The 13,148-nt window shown below is 37.7% G+C and overlaps 1 protein-coding gene across 3 annotated transcripts; it reads left to right on the top strand.

The window, feature by feature from the left end:
* The first annotated feature begins 4,476 nt into the window (after nucleotides 1–4,476).
* Nucleotides 4,477–12,420, top strand: LOC109067118 (interferon regulatory factor 6-like). Of its 3 annotated transcripts, XM_042739706.1 has the most exons (11): nucleotides 4,477–4,751; nucleotides 6,398–6,509; nucleotides 7,412–7,534; nucleotides 8,357–8,543; nucleotides 8,786–8,811; nucleotides 8,892–8,919; nucleotides 9,013–9,453; nucleotides 10,216–10,305; nucleotides 10,378–10,605; nucleotides 11,124–11,242; nucleotides 12,009–12,420. In XM_042739706.1, the coding sequence occupies exons 2-11, from the start codon at nucleotides 6,459–6,461 to the stop codon at nucleotides 12,195–12,197; spliced, it is 1,482 nt and encodes a 493-aa protein (XP_042595640.1). In that variant the 5' UTR covers nucleotides 4,477–4,751; nucleotides 6,398–6,458; the 3' UTR covers nucleotides 12,198–12,420. The 3 variants fall into 3 exon arrangements, with proteins under 3 accessions (XP_042595640.1, XP_042595632.1, XP_018939668.1); XM_042739698.1 differs by having other exon boundaries at nucleotides 6,455–6,509; nucleotides 10,216–10,605; XM_019084123.2 differs by having other exon boundaries at nucleotides 4,478–4,751; nucleotides 10,216–10,605.
* The last annotated feature ends 728 nt before the right edge of the window (nucleotides 12,421–13,148 follow it).

The following is a 13,148-nucleotide window of genomic DNA, read 5'->3' as shown; positions in this document are numbered from 1 at the left end:
TCCTCAGCTGACTGGAGACGGGAAAGAGCTCACTGCCAACTACTGGGAGTAAGTGAGACAACACCTCACGAAACCTAAATAAAGGTATGGTTATTAAATAAAATACTATATTTAGATACGTCTTATATAGTATAGAAACTTTATAAACAAAGAATGATTAGTTACGATAAAAAGATGGTAGCACAGTACAGTAGTTTTGTTGTGAAGGGTAACTACATACAAATGCACTCGATTTTGACATAAGCACATAATCTGTTAATTTTCTGATATATGTGCTGCAAGATGAAAAGACAGCATATTTCCTCTGTCTAAGTTTATTAGTTTAAATATTACATAATTAGTGTAATACTATCATTCTTCATTTGTCAATTCTACACTGCATATAATTACATCTGTACTGTTTGTGGAGTGCAGCAGGGTTATATTTAACTAGAACTAAAACCATTCAAAAACATTTTTGTTATTTAAAATAATAATAAAACAGACATTAACTGAAATAAAATGTAAAACAACAACATTTTATTAAAGTTCATAATAATAAAAATGACAAAACACAACAAAATTACTAAAACTAAGTAAAATTAAAATGTAAACTGAAAATATAAAAATAAAAACCTTCAAAATATGAATAAAAACTAATAATATAATAATATATCCAGTGTGTAATACAATATGTATTTAATATGCAATTATTTTTTGGAAATGATTACTTCACATAGTTATTTTTAGTTTTTAATATTTTAGAATGCCGTGTGTGTGTATTATACACACTAAAACAAAAAGCTCATTTTCACAAATAAATAAATAAATGTATGAAAAAATAAATGTAACTGATTCAAAAGATTATCTCTAAATCTGTACATGCATATTTCAAGGGTCAGAAATTCATTAATCTGGGCATCTGATCTACCTCGCTGGAAAAATCTGCTGGGGTCAGGTGCCTCCCTCTCAAAGTCCTCCAACTTGCAGAGCAAGAGCTCTCTCTTCTGGATCAAGCGAGCAACCTCCTCCCATGCAGCAATTGCCTGAAGGCACAAATACATCCATGTGACAACATAAATCCTAGATGATCATGATGGAAAGGCAGGAGAGCTCATTATCATTATCTGTACCTCCTGCAGATGGCGCCTCCACTCATGAGAGCTGTATTTGATGGCCATGTCTAGTCACTGTCCTTCTCTGAAAAACAGATATTTCTGCATTCATTTACGTAGTTTTGGACACTAAATTATGCATTTTCATATATATACCAGTATTTTCTTTCTTTTTTTTATTTTAAGAAAACTATAACATGCCATTCAGTTCTGGTTCCTTTCCCAATCCTCCCATCTCCAGAATCCAGGAACAAATTCTTGTTTCTGTCTCCTAAGTGAACTGATCCTTTCCTGTTGCCTTCTGAAAGAGGTGACGATCAGATAAAAATGAGGTTAACTTAATATCAATAAAATAACAATATATTAATATACAATTACAATGTTGGTGTTTAGCCATTTGTTGACTGTCACAGTGTAAGAAGCTGAAGGGATGTTTCATGGATGTTCAACATTTGACATCAGTTATAGAGACTAACAAAGTGCAAGTCATCATGCATCATTCTCAGAGTAAATGTGGGAGGATGCACTAAAAAAAAAAACCTGCTCCTCTCATCTCGCTGCAGCTGAGCCAGCTTGTGTCTCTCTGCCTCTTCATCATCATCACTGTCTACAAGTGAAACAGCACTGACAGATAATCAGAGTCCTTCAAAACCAGGACACATATAACACAAGCACAACTGTTAAAGCCCACAGATCCTGAATATATTTAGCATTTATTATCCATAAACAAACATTCCTATTATAAACTTACCTGATTGGAAATGTAATCAAGATAATCATCCATTGATAGTTGACACCTCCACCACTGAAACCATGGTTTGTATGCTCGAGCAGTCACAATTGCAGGCCTCTTCCTGTTCACAGCCCTCTCTGTTCTCTCTCTGCATTTATGCAAATCAATTACAGCTTTTATAAAATTGTGTGGTGTGAAAGAATGACATGTATAATAAGAAAAAAGAGAGAATGGGTTGGGCCTCCTGAGTAATGGGTTGATTAGTTTGTTATTAATTACTCATTTTGGGCAGCATGTGGCATTTGTCAGAGCAGGCTCAATCCTGGCCTCTGGGAGAACTCTATCGGACACTCGGGCCACTGCTGTGCACATGATGATTTGAGGAGAAAACCCCACACTGACCATGTCATCTTGTGGGTGCAGAGGTTTCTCCACAAGAACTTTGTGCTCCATCGTCTCCTCATCTTCCTCCATCATTTACTAGAAAGACATGCCCGTCTTTAAAGTTTGATTTCCAGGTGTCATAGGTCTTGCACATAATTCTGTCTGCAGTGAGTTTATTCCTGTACCTATAGTTTTAGCTTGAGCCTTTAGAGTCTGCTGGAACTATAGCAGGTCAGGGATTCTATAAACGAGCAGAGAGTTGTCTCACAGTTACCATCATCCTCGTATTCACTCTCCTGTAATAATCTAAAAACACATATACACAAATGAGTTTCAGTTCCTATTTCTCTTGCACATAGAGACTGTAATTATTATGTTGTAAGGGTACTTTGTAACAGCCTAACCTCTTCAGATCCTCCCTGGGACTGATGCATTTCTCCAGGCTGGAGGTAGGATCTGTGGATAGTGGGAGTAATGGGGTTGAGGGCCGATCAAACAGTGTTATCTCCAGCTCCTCCAGCAGTGTCTCCTTCTGTAGGTCAGGCATGGAATGGCATCCCTGAGAGGGCAGAAGGACAAATCATTAAGGATGATTTAAAGTCTACATGCAACTGTTTGAAAACTTGCAATATGGAATTTGTGGATTGGAATTAATCAAAAACTCCCTGGTCACCTTAATTCTGACCAACGGGTTTGACGGGGACTCTGATCCTGCTCTTGTTTCAGTATATTAGACATACTGGTTGTAGAACCTGGGCACATGCACAAATTAAAGTGTCCTGATGCCACATCCTGAATTATAACCCATCACTTTAAAGGAATAGTTTGCCCCAAAATTAATATTCTGTCATTTACTAACCCTCATGTCATTCCAAACCTGTATGACTTTCTTTCTTCTGTGAAACACAACATAAGATATTTTTAAAAATATTGCTACTGCTTTTTCCCATGTTGTGCCTGTCATGGACCTCTCATTGTTACTAGAGCGCATATGTAGTGTGTGTGTAACAGCACTTTGTCTGACCATCCGTGCATTCTTGATTCTTGTGACAATCCTGCATTTTATTGAGCGACCATTCAAGCCGTAAATAGAAATAGTGTCACCATATTGTGTGATCAAAGGCTGTTTATGTCAATGCAATCAAAGTGAAAAAGAATCACACTCACAGACTGGTGCAGTCAATAGCGAGCTGAGCTGCCACCCTGCTTCGGTTGACATGGAGTAGACACCTCGCCTCCGTAGAGTCTCCGTCAGTTGCAGGGAGTGCAGAAATAGCTGCTCACAGATGTGCAGCACATAACTGTCTGGCAGTGCAGCTGCACTTTCTCTTCCTGGGTCACATGCAGGGTTTTCATGTCCTGCCAGATCAGACCCAGCTCAGAAGTCAACACTGCATCTGAATGTCAAAAGCAAAAAGAAAAGGTGTATATCATGCAAACTCGGTCAGAAATCAATTCATACTTCTGAGAGTATTTTAAGTTTGCTATTGACTGCAAAAACATTTACTGTACAACTGTACAACTCAAAATGCTTGATTTGATTCTCTCCTCCAGCTGTTTGCACAACTGTGTCAAAGAGGTTGGAGTCCTTTTATCCTTCTTATAAGCTTTAAAAGCCCACTTAAGCCAAATAATAATAATAATAAAAAACATCACCACACCTTAATGAATGTGACCTGAATTTATGTCACAACAATACGAGTAAACTTTAAAAATAAAGTGCACAGGATTTAAAAACACTGTTTTTACCTAGGCTGTTGAGTGCGATCATTTAAACATCAAAAGCAAGATCGTTAAAATAATAATAATAATAACAATAATAATAATAACAACAAAGCGGTTCAGTCTTGATAACAAAATAACAGTGGCATACTGTAATCTTCTATGCTACTCTAACACATAGTGTACATCAACAAATACCAAAAGTGACAAGAACCCACCCAGTGAAGAAATAAACGTACTGCAGTTTAAAGTCTAACTAACTCTATGAATATATACTAAATATAATCTTAGAACAATCTTATAGTTGCCTCCTGTATTTATGTCAAATAGGATATTTTATGAATGTTCAGAAATTCATTTTCTGTGATCAAACTTCACAATCAAAACAGTACAATCTAACCAATAAAAATATGCTTAACCTGCCTTACTTAGTCTAATAAAATGCACTGACATTTTCTTAACTGGGTTAGGGTTAGTGTTAGCAGTAACACACACACACACAGCGTAGATGGGTCACAGTGCATGTATGAAAAATTAAACACACAGCACTTCCGTTTACATTAGCCCATGTCATCCGGAAGGGTGGTACCTGTTCAACTTCTGCAAATACGTCTTCTGTCGTCTCATGCCTCTGAAAAAACAACATGGATATGAGAGAGTCCTCCTGGAGAGCCGCGATCAGTCGGTCGTCGTCCGTTTGATCTGCTGGAGCTGAACGGACGTACAGACGCAGATCTAAACCTCATCTGATCTATATGCGCCCGGCAGGTAGACGCTGAACCGAACCCGATTCGCCGTTTGGACACTTTTCAGCGCAGGTGAGTGATTTGAAGTTCGCTAAACCCTTTGCAGAAGCTTCGGAGCATGAAATCTTGAGGGTTATGTCGTATTAAGTTGGCTTCGGAAGCTTTGGGCGCGTGTTATTTACGGACAGGTGGGAATTAAACGGGTGTTTTGGCTACATTGTGGCTTCTTGAGTAATAGGCAATGTTTATGTTTATATTTTATGTGTAGCAATTTGCATGTTACTAAAAAAAAAAAAAGTTTGTTAATAAAAAAGTTTGTCAGTACAACCCTCTATTGTATTTTGAAACCAATGTTTGTTTGTTTGTTTGTTTGTTTGTTTTTGCATACATTTGACCTCATTACTAAAATCTAAAAACAACAATATAATGAAATTAAATCAAAATAATATATGCATATTTTTATTATGAAATTTATTATTTTTTATTTAAATAGCTGAAGAGAAATTGGGTGCTTAATGTCAGAATTCTAAATAACAGCTGTCGACATTATATAATAGAATTATCTAATTCGTTTTGAACTTTTTACCTTTATTTAACTTAAATGTTGAGTAAATCCTAAAAAAGGTAGATGCCAATAATGCATCAAATAAATAAAATAAATGAAATAGATAAATAAAATAAATCGGATAAATAAAAAAAAGTCATGTTTTTCCAGAAGTTTCTCAAAACATCATTTATATGATTCTACGTGAAGTTTCTAATGTGGGATTTCTAATGTGGGTAAAAATAGTTTTTATGGGTTTTTTGGGGAATTTAAAATGCCATCTGATCACTTCGTTATTTACAATATCATATGTATATGTTTGGAAAGTGATGAACTGAGTTTGTTACGTAAAGATAACTCAGTGGAACAGAGGGAACTAAATAAGAGAACACCAAACATAATCATTATATAGGTACCCCATCTACTTCTCCTTCGTAAACCAAATCAAAACCACTTAAGCATTTGGTTAATATTGTTCCTCTCATTGATTCATAATGAAATGAGTAGTATTTAGAACTTCCTTCATGGGAGTGCAATATCAAGACGGCATTTAAAACAAGGGGTCTCCAAACTCAGTCCTGGAGGGCCGGTGTCCTGCAGAGTTTAGAGTGTGGGGACCCCTGTTTAAAACGTAGTCTTTTGACTAATGTTTAATCAGAAGAAGTGACCTTGAAAGTTTCACACCCTCTTTTTCATTTCTGCATAAGTTACAGCCGTCATGAAGACAACTTAACATGTCTTTTTAGTGCATAGGGTGCTAATGGTGGCGTTCGCGCTTGGCCTTCATTGTGGTCAGTCATGTTGTCGTTTATTTACAGAGGTAACATGACCTTAGTGCTACTGAGCTTTTTAAACTGAATGTGCACAACCACATGCTTTCTATTTTCCCACGAGCACCTGCTCTGATAGCAGCGATTTAAGGACTCGGCAGAGGCCTGAAAGCTCACATCTTGTCACATTTGTCATTGTGCTGCTTTTGTATTTTAGATTTATTCAGTCTTTTGGCCTAAAATTGTGTGGAGTGATACATCAAAACAAAAACAAAAAATTAAGCTTAACACCTCTCTTCAGCTTATAATAATAATGTTCCTCTCTCTGATAGTTGCCAAGCTCCAGACTAAACTGTCTGTCAACAATGTAACTATTTCTCTTTTTTGCCCCATTATGATAATAGCTGACCAAAAGAACAGTGCTCACCATTACTGCTTCCTCTGACCCCCTCGTTTTCCAGCACCATGAGTGGTCAACCACGGAGGATCCGTCTGAAGCCATGGCTGCTGGCACAGGTGAATTGTGATTTACTATGCGCATTGTAATTTCAAAGAACATTTCTGAAGAAAAGCCTAAAAACAATTGAAATTTAAAGAGATCTTTCACCCTCGATTGAAGGTTTACTCGCCCTTATGACGTCCCAAGTGAAAGTGAATGATGACCATGTGCTGTCAAGCTAAATAAAAGATCAAAAAGCACCATAAAAGTAGTTTTATGACCTTAATTGTGCCACATGCATTAATTCTCACATCAGGATGAAGAACCGAACCATGACACAGCATTTTTTAAATATGTGCATATGCAAATGATACTGAGTTCTACATCAGATGGAAAATTTTTCCACGAATAACGACTTGAATTTCAGTCTTTACCTCAAATGATCATCAGAACACTTGGAATATAGCACAAAGTTCGGATAGAATACTTTTATGATATTTTTAAGTTACTTTAAAGTTGTACATTTACCATTGCTATGGTGACCAACAGAATGCTGCTTGGTTTGAAAGTGACTGCTGTGTGAGCTACTGCATTTATATTCTACTACACTTTTGACAATAAAAATAGTTATAATAGTTTTTTTCCTCATTAATGGAGCTTGAATAGCCTCTGTTCACTGTATGCTTTCAATATAACATTAGAAATTAAGTTTGTATAAAGATGAGTAAACGATGACAAAATTGACGACGGTAGAATGGTTTTAATCTTATCTGACTTCAGTAGTATAACCTTGTCAAATTTATTTCCAAACCTTCCAACGTATGCATAAAAGCACACTGGAGATGTGTTTTCATCCATGCAGCACTTCCAGATATCAGCATGTAAAATGGAAGCAAAACTAGTAGAGGAATATCATTTGAAATCTTGACGTCCTAAGCTTGTTCTACATTAGTAAAGTAAACATTTCTCACTCTGCTAGATTAACAGTGGGAAATACCCAGGACTGCACTGGCTCAATCAAGAGCGCAGACTGTTCCGGATCCCATGGAGACATGCCACACGCCATATGCCTACCCTGGAGGAGGAGAACACTATATTTAAGGTGAGTAATATGGTATTGGAATCACCCATGCTGTTTTTGTAACATTTTTTGTAGATATTGAAGTGGTATTTCCCTAAATAAGATATTAAATTCAACATCAACCTAAGCCTCCTGTCTATTTTTTACTCTGTACTTATTCTGTTCTAAAGTTAGTACTAGGGGGAATTTCTTGGGGGGCGGGGGGTTTGGGAGTTGGGGGGGGGGTCGGTTCGGGTACTGAAATACCTTGTAGTTTCACTCTTCAGTATTTATTTATTCAAATAAAAGAAGAAGATTGGAAAGCAAACCACTGTCCTCACATGCGCTTTTAAAATCATGTCTGTATTTACAAGTTCTAGTGATATGTTTAAGGATCATCTTTTAGTACTTTTGCAACCAACTTTGGAGAACTAAAAATGGAGTTTCAATTCCACTTGATTTAACTGTGGCAAAATTTTAAGAGGAAGTCAAGAAAAGCATAGAACCACGAGGTTAAAACCTTGCGAATTCAAAATTAGTTTTGTGACTGTTAGAACTCCTTTGAGGCATTTTTAAGCAAGTGTACATTAACAGACTTCACATTTAGAAGTTGTATGCTTTAAAATTTAGTTTTTCATTTTCAGAAAAAAAACATCAAAAATATTGACAACTTATCCTGCACTACGTAGATTTTTGTCCAATCAAATACTAGAATGGGAATCTCTCGCCCCCTGATGATACTCGAAATAGACTGTGACATAACTAAAGCTCATTGTCTGTTTAAAAAAAGAAAGGGACAAGTCATGTGTCTAGATATTTCCCACAAGCATTCCTCCAGCCTGTTTTACTCCTTCTGCTCTTCAGGCTTGGGCTCTCGAAACAGGCAAGTATCAGGAAGGAGTAGATGAGCCAGATCCAGCAAAATGGAAAGCCAATCTCCGCTGTGCCCTAAACAAAAGCCGAGAGTTTGGACTCCACTACGATGGCACGAAGGACACCCCCGTCCAGCCTTATAAGATCTATGAGGTGTGCGACCAGTCAGTCAATGGAGGTAAGGAAGGACCGAGAGCGCATGCCTACAGACCAGTTACAAGGGATACTTTCTAAAACAATGCTATTTTCTCTTAAGCTCTAAATGGGTTAGCTCAGATCATTCAATATTTCCCACCACATCTTCTTGCTTAAGTAGGAAATATCAACACAGGAATGAAACCATAGAAGTCCAGCCATAAAGTCTTTAAGAGATAAAAGATGGACAAGCCAATAAATGATCCCTTGTTTTGTTGATTTTAGATGCCGGAGACGATGAGGAAGAGGAGGTAAGTTCTGAAGAGCATAGATCATCATGATTTTCACCAATGTCTTCATGTAGTAATAGATTTTTATTGTATTTTTCCAGCTGCAAAACTTTGTCAAACTCTCCATTGGTAAGATTTCTTCAAAGTGGATGTTGATTGGAATTATTTTTTATTTTTTTTTTTTTTTTATGTATTTATTATTTTTTATTTTTTTTTTTTTAGACCCTTCCAGCTACTCAGCATACCCTTCTAGAGTAGACGTTCCGTTCACCTCTACTATTGCTGATGGCTATAATCCCACCCACCATAACCCTCCAATGAACCTCTTAAGAGATGTTGTCCATAATAACCCCAGTGGAAGTGCTCCTATGACCTCTCACCTCTCCCAGCCCAGCACCGGCCCTTCGGCTGGTTCTTTGACTGAATTTCCCAGTCACAGTGCAATCAAAGTTGAGCAGGCACAATACCCCTGTGGGGGACTTCCGAACGGTCTGGGAATGGAGACTGGGGTCATACCGCCTCCTCTTCTTCAAGATGTAGTCACTCATTCTGTAGGCCCTCCAGCCATGGTGGACAGCCCAATGCAAGAGGTGCCAGTTCAAGCAGAGAACCAGGTTCATCCCTGCATCTCAGAGTTGCTGAGCAGTCCGCACATGTTGCCCTGTAAGCCTCTAATGCCTTGTTTTTCTGGATTAATGTTGCAGTTTATGATGAAGACATACCTAAATTGCAGAAAATTTTGACAATTGCTTGTCCCGCCTGTTCAATTTGAGTAATGCTGATGTTAATTGACTTTGCAAGAGGTGTGTTTAGAGACACTAAAAACTAGTGCACACCTTAGCTGTATTGTGAAATTAATGAAAATGTCAGTTGTTGTTAAAGAAAAATGTAATCCGAAAATGAACGGCCCGTCATTAATCACTCTCATGTATTTTCCGTAGACAACAAAAAGAGAACATTAGGCTGTATGTTAATGCTGCTCTTTTCCATACAATGAAAGTGAATGATGACCAAAATTGCCAACAAAAAAAAAAGTACCATAAAATTATCACAAGAGTTGTCCAAATGACAACCATTGACTTTTGACATATTTCACATCTGCCATGATTTATCAAACTTAGCCCAACATATATTGATAGACCAGATACAAAAAGATTTGAGAGTTGTCGAGAACTTTTTAAGTGATCAATATAAATTTAGATTTGTTTCTGTATAGTTACATAAGTCTGGTATGAAGCACTTTCATAATGCCTTTAGTCATTTTCTATCACTTCATCACCATTTGCTTTCATTTTATGGAAAATAGCAGCATCAGCATTCTACTGAACATGTCTTTTTGTGTTCTACAAAAGAATAAAAAGAAAACCAAGGAACAATGGTGAGTAAATGACGATAAAATGTTCCCTTTTGTTTTCTCTTCTCTAGTAACTGATCTAGATATCAAGTTCCAGTACAGGGGTCGGACAGCTGGTTCTTTGACTGTCAGCAACCCTCAGGGATGTAGACTTTACTACGGTAATCTGGCGCCCACACCAGAGCAAGTAGAGCTGTTTGGTCCGGTAACGCTGCAGCAGGTGCTGTTCCCAGGAACCGCTGAGATCCAGAACGAGAAGCAGAGGTTCTATACCGATCATCTACTGGATGTGATGGACCGAGGGCTGATTTTGGAGATCAGGGGACAAGATATCTATGCCATCAGACTGTGCCAGTGTAAAGTGTTCTGGTCCGGGCCAGGTGTGGCCGAACAGGGTCCGCCCAATCCAATGGAAAGAGAAATGAAGATCAAGGTCTTCAGTCTGAACAACTTCCTCCATGGTAAGAGGAATCAGTCTTTAATTTCAATAATCACAATATCCAGATATATCGTGACTGCTTTACAGCACTGACAAACAATTGAGCTCATATGAGACTGGGTTGGGATTCAGAACTGGCAACCACTGGATTATCTTTGAACCTTAAATTTCTGAGTTTGGAAGAATCATTTTATTTACACATTTCTGTTAATAAAGAAAAGCTTTAAAACTTGACAGAAATGTAACTGATTTATGAGCTGACAAAATGTTTCAAATCCATTCTGTCTGCCAGCACGATAGTGTTAACACACTTTGCTCTTCATTTTATGTTGCACTAGTACCAAGAAGCTTCCTGTCTTTGCTGGGAAGTGAAAAAGAGAAAATACAAAATTACACAACACTTCAGTTTTCTTCTGTATGAATAAAACACTTCCAAACTCGCATGCAGGAATTTTTTTAGGAGACACCAAATGGGATCATCGTGTAGATTTGGTACGTATTTAATTCGGTCAATAATTAAGATTATTTTTTTCTTCTCAGGTCTCATTTTGTATCAGAAAGGAGAGGCGCCCACTCCACCACCCTTTGAGATCTACTTCTGTTTCGGTGAGGACTGGCCAGACAGGAAGCCCAAGGAGAAAAAGCTCATCGTTGTCCAGGTTTGGAGATGAAATCCATGTTTATTGGTTTAATTTAGAGTGCATAGACTCTATTTAGTTGTTTGTTTGTGCAAGAAGGTGTACAAGGCTGTGTTGTATTACTAAACTGAGTTATTAGCAATGACTCACAGCATTATATTAACAATATAACACAGCAGCAACTAGGTAAACAGGCGTTTCATATCACACGTTACTAAACTGTGTACTTTAGCAAATCAGCTTGTTTGCAAATCAGGTGTTTCATGTCAATGTTACTATGCACAATATTTTAGCCAATCAGCATCCAGAAACAGAGCTGTTTCATAAAGTAATGAAAAACTATGCTATATTGCTTTGTAAGCAACAATGCACGGCGGTTGTTTCATGTCAAAGATGGTACTATATTGTGTATTTTAACCAATCAGCATCCGAAACCAGAGCTATATTTTAAATAAAGCAAACCATGTCGTGTTAGCAATGATATGCAGCATTGTATTCGCAATATATCACAGCAAACTTCTAAAGTCACAACTGTTATTATATAATGCATTTTAAGACCAGTTTATAATTTGGCATTCTTTAGACTTAGCAAACCATGTTACATTGTGTTAGCAAGAAAATGCAACATTGTGATCACAATATAGCACTAATATAACTAGATGAACAGATGTTGTATTTTAGCCAATCAGCATCCAGAGCTAGAGTTGTTTTATAATTTAGCTTTTATCAAAACTAGCATAGATTTCTTCCATCTGCTACATCAATCTGCCATTTTTCCGTTATCTAGGTTGTTCCAGTTGTTGCAAGGATCCTTACCGAGATGTTTTCAGGCGAGCTTTCGTGGTCCACAGACAGCATTCGGTTGCAGATCTCCAACCCTGACCTGAAAGACCAAACGGTGGAGCAGTTCAAAGAGCTCCACAGACTGTTGCAAAGTCAAAATGCGCACCACACCTGGGCTCAAAACATCCACTAACTGAAAGAGGAGTCCATTTTTCATCACCAACACCATCTTGTTGATTGCCTGCTCAGAATTGGAGGTCCTGTGGAGCACTGGAATAAATAGATGCCCTCACTGGTGCCATACTTAAAACATTTCCATTGGAGACGGACACTTGACATTTCTTTTCCCACATTTTTTTGTCTTCATGTAAACTTGTCTTTTAAAATGTTATATTTCAATAAATACCATTGCAGTATTTTAAATGGTTGCTGACATGAACAGGTTACCACAGTATGATTCATCCCATGAACGTTTGAGCAACCTTAGTACAACTGTAAAACCCTGATGTAAGCTGTCACTCATAGATTTAAGACTCACATTTCATGCAAGTTCTTTGCAAACATTACGAGAGCAGGTGGATAAAATCTGCTGACCTCATCCAGTTGGGTCCCTGCCAGTAACACGAATCTGTTGAACTTGAATGCATGTGACTATACAACGTCCATTCAGCAAATTTGACCTGAGGGTTTACATGTCCAATTGAGAGAAACACATGATTGCAGGGCCTTCGAAAAACAAAGACAATAGAGGAGGGTTCAGTTTACTCCATGACTCAGAAAACGAGACGGACCCATGTAAATTTCGTAAAATGAAAACTAGTCAAACAGGTTCTGAGGGCTGCAGGAGAACGGAAATCACTTCTCAAACACTCGAGTGCCTCTGAAAAGATACAAGACAAAAATGTGTTTGTTCCTCACAATGTTGGTTTTATTTGTTCACATAATCGTCCGAAGACTATCTCTGCATCTCGAAATGTGCCAATAGGGTGAGAAAACAAAAAAAAAAAAAAAAAAAACCCTGCCACTCTGCCAGTCCACTCCATAATTTACAGCATAACCTGTACGGATAAAATCCCAGCCAACTTTTAAAAGATCAAGGGTGATGCAAACTGTCCCAAGATTCTCCCTTTCCAAATGTCCCACA

Source organism: Cyprinus carpio, chromosome A4 (assembly GCF_018340385.1).
Source record: "Cyprinus carpio isolate SPL01 chromosome A4, ASM1834038v1, whole genome shotgun sequence".
In the NCBI taxonomy this organism is placed as follows: Eukaryota; Metazoa; Chordata; class Actinopteri; order Cypriniformes; family Cyprinidae; genus Cyprinus; species Cyprinus carpio.
Note: the sequence above shows the minus strand (reverse complement) of the source record. Positions and strands in the feature narration are given on the sequence as shown.

Bases quoted from the DNA above. Each gene is read 5' to 3' on its own strand.
- LOC109067118 (XM_042739698.1), top strand. From the start codon at position 6,459: ATGAGTGGTCAACCACGGAGGATCCGTCTGAAGCCATGGCTGCTGGCA. The intron at 6,510-7,411 runs GTGAATTGTGAT...TCACTCTGCTAG, and splicing joins AGCCATGGCTGCTGGCACAG to ATTAACAGTGGGAAATACCC. The intron at 11,243-12,008 runs GTTTGGAGATGA...TCCGTTATCTAG, and splicing joins AAAAGCTCATCGTTGTCCAG to GTTGTTCCAGTTGTTGCAAG.